The following is a 15,394-nucleotide window of genomic DNA, read 5'->3' as shown; positions in this document are numbered from 1 at the left end:
ATGTCTTGACAGATTTGTTTAATTATTGTAACCTTTATTATTAAGAACATGGACAAGCTGAAATTATTTTAAGAGATACTTGCCCTAGCACTGGTATGCCTATGTGGTTAAGAAGCTTGCCTCTAAACCTTGTAGTCTCAAGTTCTGTCCCACTGCATGGCACTCTGGGCAAGTGTTTTCTACTATAACCCTGGGTTGACTAAAGCCTTGTGCATGGATTTGGTTGATGGAAATTGTGTGTGTGTGTGTGCATGTGTTTTTAACATCATGTGATAGTTGAAAATGAGCATCACTGAGTGATGTTTGTTTCCAGTCTTTCATGAAAAATATGTCTAGCTATGGAGAAAATGTTATCTTGCTTGGAAACAAGTGAAGGTTGACAACAGAAAGGGCATCCAGCTGTAGAAAATCTGCCTTTTGACCCATGTAAGTATGGAAAAGTGGTTGTTTGATGATGGTAATGGTGGTGGTGCGCTGGGATTGAACCTGGAAGTATGTAGCTGCGAACAAGCTTCTTAACTATACAATCACATAGCACAGATGTAACAAGTTGAGTTGCATATGGCTGCACACACACACATATACAGCAAGCTTCTTTCAGTTTCCATTTACCAAATCCACTCAAGGCTTTGATAGTCCTGAAGCTAGAAAACACTTACCCAAGATGCCATGTAGTGGGAGTGAACCCTGAACCATGATTGGGAAGCAAACACCTGTGTCTAATAATATAGAAATTTTTGAACTATAAGAGAAAATAAAGTGGATGACTTATGATATGGAAAATACGACTGAATTGTATATCTGCTATCCACGTACTGTTATTATTGTTGTTGTTTATTGTGTAAATGAAATTGTATATGAGTTAGTGGAATTTTGCCCTTGCAGTAGTATGTCTGAAATTGAGGACCGTGACAAAGAAGAGAAGTATGAGGAAAAAGGTGTTGATGAAGAGACTGGTTTAAGAAAACTGATTGATTCTGAGGCCAGCAGTGATGAAGAGGAACAGAAGAATGAGGATGAGGAAAATGAAGATATAAAAGATGAAAAGACCAAAAAAGGTAAAATCAAAGAAACAAATAAAAACATACATATTTTGAGTTGTTGTTTAACCCCAGGGGCCTGTGAATTAAAGGTATACCATTCACAATCTGCCGTCTTTCTTAGGAGTATATCTGAGAAGTATATTATCCAATATATCTGGGTTTTTTTTAAATGGTAGGATGTGATTTGAAGGAGATTTTTAACTGCTATGTATAGCAAGCCAATTGACCCTATGAAGGCTCCCTTGTTGGATGTACATGTTATTAGAATTGGTAACATTTAGTCGACATGTTTGGTACTATTCACTCCCAAAGGCATTTTTCTATTCTGGTTAAAAATTGTTTTAAAAATTACCTTAATATAAGTAAAAGAAGAATTCAACATGTGAAACAGTTAATCCAGACATGTTTTTATTCTCTCTCTGTTTTCTTTCCTCATTCCTTTCTGTTGAAGAGCATAGTCTTGAAACATCAAAGACTTTTCCATTCTTACTGAGCATCAAATTAATACACCTTGTTTGTTGTTCTCTCACCTGTCTCTGTCTGTTTTTGTATATTTGCACCATATATTAAAAGAAGGTTTGGAAGAAACTAATAGACACTTATTGCAAGAAATACAGCTCATAAAAATATAAAGACCCTGTCTTTAACACAGTAACATATTAAGAGAAAGAAATGGTATAGAGAGGATGTACAAGGGGATGCTGAAAAGTTCCTAGCTTTGAGGGTATCACAAAAGGCCTGGTTGGTGGCCCAACTTTCTGAGTTCTTTTATAGGGCTCAGAAAGACTGAAGTACCCCTGCAATAAGTGTGTGAATCTGAGAGGGGAATATGTTGAATAAAATCATAATTAACTGATCCTCCTGTATTTTCTTTTACTCAAGCCAGAAGCTTTTCAGCACACCATATTATAAATGCTTTACAGTAATGAACACTCCACAGTCCTTTAATCCCTTAATGGATCAATTATTTTGATATGGCATTTCATTTCAGAGCATATTTTTTTATTTCCTTTTTGAATTATATACACTGTGTTAATTACAAAAAAAAATGTTTTTTTTGTTTCCTTTATTTTTTATTATAGAAATTAAAATGTACTTTTACTCATTTGGATTTAAACAAGTTAACTTGGACATTGAAAAAATACATATAACTTAACTATCTTCGATTTTTTGTAAGATGTATTCTTTTAAATCAAGGGAAAATCTTTTAAAAAATGAGATAGACCATTTATTTAGAATGATACAATCATTATAAGAATTCTGCCCAACATTGAATGGTGAGGGAGAAGTATTTACATTAAATTTTAAAGCTTTCTATAACTAACATAGAAATAACCATTACTAGTATTAAGCTTGTTGAGAAAATTTAACCTTGAGTATCTCATTAAAACCCAAGGTTGGCCCTTTCATTTTGAAAAGTTAGGGACCATGGCCTTACAATGCTTTGCTCTATATTGTTATACAACAAATTTTTTATTTACTTCTATTTTACTTGTGTTAACTGGGGGAAATAGTGTTTGTGAATATATGTTCATGCTCTTGGAGCAGTTTTTTTTCTGGTTTTGGTTGGATATCTTTTCTAATACTAACTACTCTTTTATGATGGTTTTCCCCTCTCCACTCCACAGAAGCTCCTCCATTTATTCCTGCTATTCAATGGTTTAACTTCACAGTCATTAAGTTTTCTTTATCACCACTTTGTTTACTCTCAGCTTTGGCTATATTGCTATAAACAACAATACTAGTTCTTTGAAACTTCCTAAGTACTCTTTGATTTCTCTTCATCAGATAGTGACAGCAGTTCATCTTCATCTGGAAGCGACTCTGATATGGATGAGAAACGTACTTCTCAACTCCTAAAGGTAAGTAAATACCTTGCATCCCTCTTGAAAACTGAAACAAGATATTCATTACAGTATTGCTCATACATATGAGATTGTGTACACTTAGGCATGCAAAAGACAATCATTTGAGTGGTTGGGATGGCAGTGATTCACTCACCAACATGGTGATATCATAAACGTTTAGTAAGGGAATGCTACCATTGAAAGGAGTTCCAAGTTTAAAATATGTTCAAAAGAATGTCAGAAGGCAAGATTTGTTTTTCACACAAAATAATTTATATTATGCATAATTAAATCTCAGAATGAGATTGAAACAGTAATCGCTCGATAATGTAAAGTATAGAAGCCATCTTATCATGGCTAACCACATTGGGGAGGGAGTGTTACTGTAGCTTTATAGCCCCAAGAGATCTTCGTCTCTAGCTGGCTTTAGACACAATATCTGTGTCCTTGGAGTATTTGCAAAGGGAGGCCATCCCTTCCTCGCAAGCCTGAGTGATACGCTTGAACTAGTTTCGGGATTGTTGTCCCTCGTCAACGGGCGGTAACCACCAGGTAGCGATGAAAGAGAAGGCTCCTTTGCAATAAATTTATATTATATCTTTAACAAAAGCCGAACAAAGTGTGTATAAAGATAAATTTCCTGTTGAGTGAATGTTAATTGACATGAAACATTTGTTGAAGGATTGATGTGTAGTGAGACATGATTTAATTTTGCATAGCTTACTATATATTTTAACTTTGGTTGTTTACATGCAGTAGAATGAATACAAACAGACACCAGAAAGGTTGTGCAGTGTTGAATAAGAACACTGTTAAAGAAGCATAACAGAATTATGATAAGGACGCTTGGACCGTCAGGATCAGCAAAATCTCCCAGCTGGATATAAAAACTGGAATACTATTTCAGCAAATATATTGTGAATGCCACTAGGGCTGTCTAATCTGCCACCATCCATGTTGGAGAGGAATATAAAAGCAGTGGTACTTCAAAGTAAATGCTGTTGTTTACTCAACATATGGGCTGCAACTGAATTAGCTTCTTGGCATTCCCCTGCCTCTCGCTCCCCCATAGTTTCTTGCAACCATTTACCCACCCACACACCTAGTTCCTCTGTCCCCACTCACTTCTACTCACCTCTTACTGAGTGGGACCACATGGACACCTCATCACCACTGTTTATCTCTTTCCAGCTCCACCTAATGATTCGCACTCTCACTTCTAATTATGAATAACCATGTAGTTTCTCTACAGCAAGAAACCTACTCTTTCCTCTTCTCTCATACTTTAACCCTTTAGCATTTAAACTAGCCATATCCAGTCAAAATATTCCCCATGTAGGCGCAGGAGTGGCTGTGTGGTAAGTAGTTTGTTTACCAACCACATGGTTCCGAGTTCAGTCCCACTGCATGGCACCTTGGGCAAGTGTCTTCTACTATAGCTTTGGGCCGACCAAAGCCTTGTGAGTGGATTTGGTAGATGGAAACTGAAAGAAGCCTGTCGTATTTATATATATGTATGTGTTTGTGTGTCTGTGATGTCCCCTTAGCATTGCTTGACAACCGAGGCTGGTGTGTTTATGTCCCCGTTACTTAGCGGTTCGGCAAAAGAGACCAATAGAATAAGTAATGGGCTTACAAAAGAATAAGTCCCGGGGTTGAGTTGCTCGATTAAAAGGCGGTGCTCCAGCATGGCCGCAGTCAAATAACTGAAGCAAGTAAAAGAGTAAAAGAGAGAGGGAGAGTATGTTTTACGTTCAAACTGGCCAGATCTGGCCTCTCACACCAACCCTACAATATCATTTTAAAAATCAACAATCACCTCATCAAAATCTTGTAGCTACAAGGTAATGCATGATTAATTCAAAACAATGTGTATAAATAAGGATTACTTTTGACAAAATAATGTGAATGCCAAAGGGTTAAGCACTCACATCCCCCTCCCTCGCCCATCTCTTAGTACAAAGCTCCCAACCCTCTCAAGGTTCCTTATTCTTGTAAGCTGCACTGCAACCTCACTTGCGCTGGTAACACATAAAAAGCACCCAGTACTCACTGTTTAGTGTTAGGAAGGGCATTCAGCCGTAGAAACAATGCCAAAACAAAACACTAGTGCACAATGCAGTCCTTGGACCCATTGGTTCCCATGAAACCATCTAACTCGGCAAGGAACATGGGCAATAAATAATGATGATGATATTTCAAGCTACATTTTATTATCTTTTGTTTTACTGAGTGAAATGATTTATGTTGCAGATTAAAGAGAGATCCAAAAAAGTTCTGGATAAGAAAGCAGCTCCTGCTTCAACTGCTTCATCTGCAGCACAACCCGAGGAAAAGAAAGGTAATTAAGCACAAATATATAAATAATAATGATGAAATTATTGTATACAGTGCTCAGGTGCACCACAACTTGTCAAAAGTGCGTATAAAGCATATGCAGTAATGTACAAATGTCTGGAAAGTGAACAGTGTATGAGTCAGATACATGCTTGTGTGTGTATGGAGGGGAGAAAATCAGGTGTAGTGTTGGCAAATCTCAGGAAGCATGGAAGTTTTGAAGGATGAAGTGCTCCGACAACTAACAACTGATGCCGGCATCTTGTTCCATGCTTCAGCAATTCCTAGCGTGAAAAAATGTTTCCGAAAGTCATGCAAGCTGTGCTGTTTTCTGACATTGTAAACATGTCCACGGGTGTTAGACAGGTGGAGTTCGAAAAGGTGCTCATAATAATAGTGTCTCTTTAATCTATGAATAGTCAAGAAGGAAGGCGAAAAAATAGACATATACAATCCTCTTAAGTATGAAATAGCCTGGTTATAGAAAATGAATAAGGTGAAGATAGTGCCAATAATTGTTGGTTCTTTGGGAACAATACCAGAATGCATCAAGAATAATATAAAGGAAATTGGAATAGAGTGCCCAGTAGAACTGCTACAAAAGGTTTGCCTCCTTGGCATGGCCAGAATAATCAGGAAATTATTAGATAGTTGAAAAGAACAGATAGCATGGTACCGTAGGCTGCAGGCAGCAAGCCTGTTATGCATGCAAGACTCCAGGAGTTACAACAAAACCTGAGATGATGATGATAGTAGTAGTAGTTGTTGTTGTGGAACTGATTTCTTAATAATAATAAGATGCAGTACCAGGCAGTGGCTCTCATTGCTTCTGATCTGAACTGATTGAAAATGTTATCATGTATATGTTTTGTCTTAGTATGACAGATAGGCTACAGCAAATATTCTGAGATTTGCTTGACCATAACTAGTTGAACATGTCCCTTAATGGCTGATGATATGTGCAGCTCTGGTCATGAGCAGAAGTCGTATGGGAGCATCATAGCCATGTGTTAAGAGGGATTATTTGGGGTTTGAATAATTCATCTCTGGAAACATAGGTGTTAAACACACACCACCTCCATCTAGCATAAAGCTCCCAATCCTCTTAGTCATACACTGTTTATCTTGATGTGAGATCACCATGCCACATGGTTGTGATGCATGTGCCTGGTGTACCCTTATCAGACTGGTAGTCATGATAGGTATATTGGGTTTCGTATATTTGTACCCCAGTTTCACTTTGATGGCATGCATTGCTCTCTCAATAATAATAATAATCCTCTCTATTATAGGTATAAAGCCTGAAATTTTGTGGGAGGGGCTTAGTTGATTACATTGACCCCAGTACTGGTATTTTGTCAACCCTAAAATGATGAAAGGCAGTTGACTCAGTGGAGTTTGAACTCCGACAATAAAGATAGACAAAATGCTGCTAAATATTTTGCCTGGCATGCTAACAATTCTGCCAATTCACCACCATTAATAATAATTACTTCTAATTTATATACAAAGCCAGCAGTTTAGTAGAGACAGTATTAGTCAGTTATATCTGCCCCAGTATTTGGTTCATAATTTATTTTGTCAGTTGTAGGTTTGGCTTTGTGGTAAGAAGTTTGCTTCCCAACCACATTATCTTCAGTTCAGTCCAACTGTATGACACCTTGAGCAAGTGTCTTCTACTATATGCCTAGGCCCACCAAATCCTTGTAAGTGGATTTTGCACACAGATACTGAAAGAAGCCTGTTGTGTATATAGATAGGTTGGGGAACCACATCTCACTTGTTACCTAAAGATAACTATAGCAAGAAAATGCCTGAGCATTGAACAAAAATTCCTTGGGGTGTCACTCTCAAATTCGGACAAAGTAATAAACCAGCATTTAGTCCATCAGGAACATGTAACTAATGATACTCTTCATTACATAAATTATAAGAAAACTGAAAAATACTATCCAATTGAAGGCAACATATTTTGTTTTGAGACTGTAAATTGAATTTATTCGTTTAATTAACTAATGTTTCTTATTAATATGTTCCATCATCATCTTTTAACGTCCGTTTTCCATGCTAGCATGGGTTGGACGGTTTAACTGGGGTCTGGGAAGCCAAGAGGCTGCACCAGGTTCCAGTCTGATCTGGCAGTGTTTCTACAGCTGGATGCCCTTCCTAACGCCAACCACTCCGTGAGTGTAGTGGGTGCTTTTTACGTGCCAGAGGAGGCTGGCAACGGCCACAATCAGTTGGTGGTTTTTATGTGCCACTGACACAGAAGCCAGCCAAGGCGGCGCTGGCATCGGCCACATACGGATGGTGCTTTTTAGGAGCCACCAGCACAGGTGCCAGGGTAGGCTGGCAACGGCCATGATTGGTTGGTACTTTTTACGTGCCACCGGCATGGAAGCCAGTCAAGGCGGCGCTGGCATCGGCTGCCTAATGAATGGTGCTTTTTAGGTGCCACTGGCAGGCTGGCAATGGCCACGATCGATCGGTGCTTTTTACGTGCCACCGGTGCAGATATCACAACTACAATTATGTGAGTATATGGTTATCAGTGTTGTATTCATGTTAGAATCTGTGGAACATATTAAGAATGAATATGTATGTCATCATTATGATTTGTGCTGTTCACCGTGTGCATATTTTCTTAATATGTTCCAGCTAATTTAGGGTCTGTGTACATGGTTACCACTGTTGTCATCATCAACATCATCATCATTTAACATCTGTTATCCATGCTGGCATGGGTTGGATGATTTGACTGTAGCTGGTAAGGCCAGGGGCTGCATTAGGTTCCATTGTCTGTTCTGGCACGGTTTCTATGGCTGGATGCCCTTCCTAATGCTGACCACTCCACAAAGTGTACAGGGTGCTTTTATATGGCAACCAGCTTTGATATCAATTCTGCTTTGGCGGACAGGTATTCTTGGGTACAACAGTGCACCAAATGTCTTGGACATTGTATTCATGTTAAAATCTACTGGAACATATTCAAAAGGAATATGTATGTCATCTTTTTGATTTTTGCTGTTCACCCACATATGATTTATGAACTAATATTTGATTTTCCTGTTATTCCAGTCCTCCCACAGAAACGAAAAGCTGAACCAGAAACATCATTTGCAAGTAAAAAAGTGCGAACTGAGAGTCCTGTTGGGAATGTTCCATGCACTAGCAGGTTTGTGTTGTTGCTCTCAAAAATTAATAATAATGTTGCTTTTTGTCTTATCTTATCTTTTTCAAGTTATTAACCATTTACATTGGTCTGTGCAGGTTGTCTAGAGTTAAAATCCACTGCAAAGCATTTTATTGTCTATTTAGTTCTTTATGCTTTAGTTTATGTTATAGTTTCAACTTAGTACCAATTCACATGGAAATATGATGGTGGTCGTGGCGAGGCTAGGAGTTGTTTCTGATTTGGTTGCTTCTATGAAACTGGAGCTAAACAGTAACCCATAATAGATCTTTAGAACCATTGGACACATTTACATAGATGACCCCCTTCAGTCATGAATGACCATCAGATTGCACCTAGAATTTTCCTTCCGAGGCACAAGTCTGAGCAAAGTTGTTTGTAGAAGACCAGCAGTCACCCATGCATGCCAGTCTTCCCTCTCCATGCCACCGATGTTATCCAAGAGAAAAGCAAAAGCCGATACAGCCTGGCACCAGGGATGTCACAACTCATTTCTACAGCTGAGTGAATTGGAGCAATGTGAAATAAAGTGTTTTTACATATTAACTTCTAAGTCCCAACTACTCTTGTATGGAGTAAAATTCTTGTTTACCTGTTAGATTCCCTGATTTATGGAATAAACCTTGTAAATAAAAGCAATTTGTGATAAGTAAACATGTCTAGGCCATGAATTCAACAATAATTTTGCCACAGCTACCAGCTTAGCTCATTATTGCATGTAGCAATGTGATTGAGATGGAAGGTTTTTTTTTGCCAGATACATACAAAAACTTTTATCCAGGTGTGGCTGAAGGCACTGGCATGGTTGTGTGGGTATCTTGCTTTATTCCCAGTCTTGTGGTCTTGGGTTCAGTCCCACTGCTCAACACTTTGAGTGTCTTCTACTATAGCTGCAGGCCAACCAAAGCTTTGTGAGTGGATTCAGCAGGCAAACTGAAAGAAGCCCGTCGTATATATGTATATATATGCGTGTCTGTGTTTGTCCCCCAGCATTGCTTGACAACCGATGCTGGTGTGTTTATGTCCCCGTTACTTAGCAGTTCGGCAAAAGAGACCGACAGAATAAGTACTGGGCTTACAAAAGAATAAATTCTGGGGTCGAGTTGCTCGATTAAAGGCAGTGCTCCAGCATGGCCGCAGTCAAATGACTGAAACAAGTAAAAGAGTAAAGAGTATATATGCAATTTATATAATGGTTGTTAAATTCTGATTTTTTCTCTCTCTTTTTTTCTCATTACAGTGAAGGAATTTCTGAGGAGAGTATCCGGCGTTATTTAATGCGTAAGCCCATGAGTACAAAAGACTTGTTACAAAAGTTCAAATCGAAAAAGTTAAATATGACCAATGAACAGTTGACCAACTGTATTGCACAGCTGCTGCGCAAAATCAATCCTGACAGATTGACTATAAATAAAACTCTTCATCTGTCATTGAAGAAACCTGAGTAATAAGTGTATAAATAGTAATAATGATAATAACAATAATAATTATAATAATAATATAAACATTTTAATGAATGAAATTTTTAAAAATGTAACTTCTAGAACTCTGTTGAAAAGAAAAAATATGTAAAAATGCTGCTCAAAAATGAGTAATTAAAAAATTTTCTCTGAATGACTGTTTACCAGATTTGAGCTTGAGGTAAATGAGAAGTATTTAAATTTTTTTTTAAGATTATACTATAGTTTAATGAGAAATATTATTATTCTACCTCCAATATATTTTAGTAATTTGTCTACATCTTAGCTGAAGAAGATGACTCCGTGAATTCTTAGATTGAATTTCTCATTCCCATTAGTGAATTTTTTTTTTCTTTGATGGTGATCTTGAAATTAGATAAAGCATAACATTACAAAAAACAAGCAAACAAGCCAAAACCCATCACGTTTATATAAGTATAACAACAGAGTAATAATTGCAATGGAACAGTGACATTGTTTTTTTATTGTATGTCATCATCAACAGCATCCTTTTACATCTGTTTTTCCATGTTGGCATGAGTTGACTGGGTCTCATTACTGGTTGTGTTCTGCACTACCTTGCACACAGAGCAACAGAAACCAGCCAAAATTGTTGTTGTTTTGATGTCTTGTAGTGTGGACTAGGTGCATTTTATCACGCCACTACCAGCACTAGAGATGTTGTCCCATGCAGAGTGGGGAATGAAGCAGCACCCTTTACTCTACATCAGTTTCTTATATGGAGTTACTGCCCTCCTAGATAGCTTGTAATGCAGCTTGCAGCACCCATGCCTTGTGCATTCTATTTTGTTGTTGTGATTCCTATTGCTTGATGGTCATCCCATCACCAACCACTCTATAGAATGTTCTTGGTGCATTTGATCATATTATTGGCTCAAGACAAGTTATCCTGTACCAGATGACTAAAAAGACCATGCTACCCTTTTATCAATTCCTATTCAAAGTTATTACCTCCTAGATGGCTAATCGACATTATAAATTGTGCAGCCAATTATTACATGCATATTTCAAAATATATATTCTTGATCTTCATTTTTCTACCTGATCAATGCTCACTGAGCAAGAAACTCAGAGTAGCAACAAAGTGAAGATGAGAATCACCAACTTTGAATGAATAAACTCTACTATATGTATTAAGTACTTTTTCTCCATTTATACTCTTGAAAATGTATGTATGCATGTATATATATATATATATATATATATATGTAATATCTTTTTTTTACCTCTATAAAAATTGAGTGCTATATACTGTTTTAAACTTAATTCTCATATTGCATATGTGTGTTTTGAATATATGCTATTATGTAGATAGTTTTGTGTGTACAAAAAATTGATGCTGAATATATTGTAGTGTATGTATTTATAAATGATCATAGATTGAAATGAATTGCTATATCATATGTTAACTGACTGTATGTATATGCAACTGTATATACATATATATTATATATATAGTTATATATATATATATATATATATATATATTGTTATGTGCATAAGTATATATTTATTGGGTAAAAGACAATCCTGAGGTTTCAAACCAATCCTTTCATCTGAGAAATACTTTCCTCTCTGACAAAGAGCTTAGACCAAAATGTTAGAATTCTGTTTTCCCTACACCATGCAAGTTTCCATCAATCATATTTGACAATGAAAGCCACCGTTAGTTTCAAATGAATCTTCTTTTTTTTTTTGTTTACTATGTAATGTTTTGAGTCAGAACTGTGTGCTTAAAATAGTCACTTTGTAATGTCATGATGACATGTTCTATCATATAGCACAGTACTTTGAGAATGTGCCTTCTATAGCCTTGCATTGACCAATATTTTCTGAGTGGAATTTCTAGATAGAAACTGCATAGAAATTCAGTGTATAATTGTGTGTATGACAAGATATCATTTGTTTAACCCTTTCATTACCCTATTTCTGTTGAAATACATGACTTTTGTTTCAAAGCTCAGTAGTTAAAGCGTCGGGCTCACAATTATAAGGTAGTGGGTTTGATTCCTGGACCAGGCTATGTATTGTGATCTTGAGCAAGACACTTTATTTCATGTTGCACCAGTTCACTCAGCTGTAGAATTGAGTTGCGATGTCACTGGTGCCCAGCTGTATTGGCTTTTGCCTTTCCCTTGGATAATATTGGTGTCATAGAGAGGTGAGGCTGGTATGCATGGGTGACTGCTGGTCCTCCATAAACAACCTTGCCTGAACTTATGCCTCGGATGGTAACTTTCTAGGTGAAATCCCATGGTCATTCATGACCAAAAGGGGTCTTTACCTGTTTCAACTAATTCAAAAAATAATGAAAAGTTAATTAAAATAACTTTGTCATTATTAATCCTTTAGCATTTAATCCAACCATATCCAGCCTAAATATTCTACCTGTTTTATATTCAAACTGGTCAGATCTGGCCTTTCACATCTACCTTACAATGTCATTGTGAAGATAAACAATCGAATCATTGAAGTGTTAATGCTGTGAAATAAAGCATAATTAATTCAAAACAATTTGAATAAGTATGTATTACATTTGACAGAGTAATCTGAACACCAAAGTGTTAAACTAATGTTTGGATCATAAGTTAACATAAAATTTTTGGTGGGTGTTTTTAATTTAGACTATTTTAAAACAGGAAGTTTGTCTCATAGAACTGGGGGGCAATTTTATATTAAAAGACTTAATGCACATTTTTTTTCTATGCTAGCCTAGGTTAGATAGGGACATATTTGATGTAGGATATTTTTACTATCACCAACCTTTGCTGGTTTTTCAAGAAAAGAAAGTTTCTACTCCATAGCTTTGAAAGCACTCACACATGCAAACATACACACACACACTTTCAAACACTCACACATACATACACAAGGTGCATTCCAGAAGTATTGAGACTTTTTCAGGAGAGACATTTATTAATTTCAGAAATGTACAAAACTCTAATCTCCTTCAAAGTAGGACCCTGACTTCAATGAATTTGTTTTAGCACTCCAGCAACTTCATAAAAGCCCCATGGAAGTCCTTCAAAGTGAAAGTGTACAGAATCCATGTCACAGCTTCCATCTTCTCTGTGTGTTCAAGACGACTGCCTCTGAGGTTCTCTTTCAGCTTGGAGAACAACCAAAAGTCACTGGGAGCAAAGTCTGGACTCTAGGGAGGGTGAGAGACAGTGCTGATGCCCATCTCTGTCAAGTAGTTAGTTACCAAGATGCAATATGACAAGCAGTGTATAAACAAGTGCCTGTCCAACAGTGATTGCATCATCCATACTCTCAACAATGCGCCCTTAAATATGGTTTCTGATTACAAATATCTTGGGTCATACATATCATTTGGAAAAGACTTTCTAACTAGAAAGGGTATGGCCAGGTCAGCCTGTAATGACATGCATAAGATCTGGTCATCAAATCTAAGTAGAGACTTCAAACTTGAAATCTTCAAAGCCACAGTCGAACCAATTCTACTATATGGCTCAGAAACCTGGACATTATCAAAGAAGCTTGAGAGGCGGTTGGATGGAACCTACACTTGCCTCATTATGAGAGCTCAAAATCTCTCGTGGAAGCGCCATCCAACCAAAATGCAAATATATGGGAAACTACCACCTGTGTCATCTCTTGTGAAAGGTAGGAGAGTCCAGTTTGCTGGACATTATTGTAGAGCTGAAAACGAGGTAATTTCTACTCTCCTCCTCTGGAAGCCATCTACTTGCAATGCCAGAGGGCGCACACTCTCCTACCCTGATGTAATCTCCAGGGATACAGGCATCCAGCAACAGGACCTCCGTAATGCCATGATGGACCGTGAAGTCTGGCGTAGCATGGTAAATTCCATTGTCTCGATCACGGTCGAACAATGATGATGATGATGACAAGCAGTGTTTAGTAGGGTGTGTTGAAAATGATTGCAATTATGGTTAATCTTCTGTAACAGTAGCTTCTTGGGACAGAGAACTCATAGTGTAGTTACAAAGAAGTATTTCTAGGATCTTGGTTAGCAGAGGTTTTCCAAACAGGGAAATTTCCTTACAGCTCAAAATATTTGTATGTAAAGTTATTGTAGCAGTCCTGATTAGATGCTCACTGCTTATGACGGTCCATCAAAGATGATGACAGCATCGATCCAGGACATTCATTCTCAACCTCCAGTACACTTTTTCTCACAGGAGTGCATGGAGCTGACGAGACCAATACAAGATAGACAGATCCTGTGGCACAGAGGCACTGAAAATGACCCTAAACAACAGCCACGGGGGGTTGATGACAATGTCTCCTCCTCTCTTCATGTAGTCTCTTGTATTGAGTTTCAAAGGACTTTGCTCCAGCATCATATATGGACTTCTATGCTTTCTTGTTAACTGCCATGGACTCCATCCAATTGGAAGGGATACCATATAAAACGAGACTGCTTGAAATGATCTTGAAAACGATGTTTTGGACATCCAGAGGCCTTCCTCCAGTCTCAACCTAGCTGAAGAGGACCATCTTTGGAGGCTGGTTATCCAGTATCTGAATCACATGGCCAACCCAGTGGAGGTGATGAAGGCTGAAAGCCTCAGCACTGTAAATCCCATCCCTCAAGAGGATTTCGGCATGTGGCACCTTCTTCTACCACAAGGCCAATGGTACTTTGTGGAATCTGATATGGAACGCCTCCAGTTGTTTGAACTGGCACTGATAAAGGGTCCTGCACTCTTAATTAGGCACTTGACCACAATCCACTGATTAGAGCTAAGTTCACTGCGATCAATTCATCATGAGGAAAGTTCATTGAGAAAATATATCCATAGTATCTTACCATCAATAGTTAAAAACTATTTTATTGAAAAAAAAACCCAAAAAAAACTGATGAACTGATGGTGAACTTACTGGACATGCAATCCACTGGCTAGAACAAGTAAAATACCAACAGATTAGAAGATGGTATACCGTAAATCCTTGAGTATAATGCACAGGCGATTTTTAGGGGGCTGTACCTCTGAAAAACTTAAACCTTGTGTATAATACGCACCCCTTCTCTAACTTGAGTCAAGGAGGTCTATATAACGTCCTTGATTTGTAAAAATGTATATGGTTAACATCCTTTATTATTATTGTATATATAACATAATGCAAACGTGTAGCTTTTTTGCACATGTTTGCAGAAAATAAAGAAATAACAGTAATAACGTTTAATAAATGTTGCTTACTGCAAGTTATAGATGATCCTTTTATGACTTTATTGCTTTCAGGCTTAGCTTAAGGAAGGTATTTTCGCACCCAACATCACAAAATGCGTCTGAATAAACCAGACAGCAAATAGACTCGGACATTGCTTAGAAAATAATTTTCATTTTTAACCTCATATATAGTACGCACTAGGGATTTTGGGGAAAAAATACGGATTATACTCGAAGATTTATGGTAATTAAATTAGAAAACTCAAGTAAAATGTTTCTTCGTAAATTTTCTTAAAGAAAAAGATATAATAGCCAAGTGTTGTGTTCCTTCCCT

General features: G+C 37.4%; 1 protein-coding gene across 2 annotated transcripts in view; it reads left to right on the top strand.

Annotated features, from left to right (window-relative positions):
* Window positions 1–11,038, top strand: part of LOC115219771 (general transcription factor IIF subunit 1) — a 32,347-nt gene extending 21,309 nt beyond the window's left edge. For both annotated transcript variants that reach the window (XM_029790022.2, XM_036509528.1), the window contains exons 9-13: window positions 886–1,058; window positions 2,832–2,905; window positions 5,144–5,231; window positions 8,306–8,402; window positions 9,661–11,038. In XM_029790022.2, the coding sequence (XP_029645882.1) occupies window positions 886–1,058; window positions 2,832–2,905; window positions 5,144–5,231; window positions 8,306–8,402; window positions 9,661–9,868 (640 nt within the window). In that variant the 3' untranslated portion in view covers window positions 9,869–11,038. The remainder of the gene's footprint in view (window positions 1–885; window positions 1,059–2,831; window positions 2,906–5,143; window positions 5,232–8,305; window positions 8,403–9,660) is intronic.
* Window positions 11,039–15,394: the final 4,356 nt, after the last annotated feature.

This window comes from Octopus sinensis, linkage group LG15, assembly GCF_006345805.1.
Source record: "Octopus sinensis linkage group LG15, ASM634580v1, whole genome shotgun sequence".
Lineage (NCBI taxonomy): Eukaryota > Metazoa > Mollusca > Cephalopoda > Octopoda > Octopodidae > Octopus > Octopus sinensis.
Note: the sequence above shows the minus strand (reverse complement) of the source record. Positions and strands in the feature narration are given on the sequence as shown.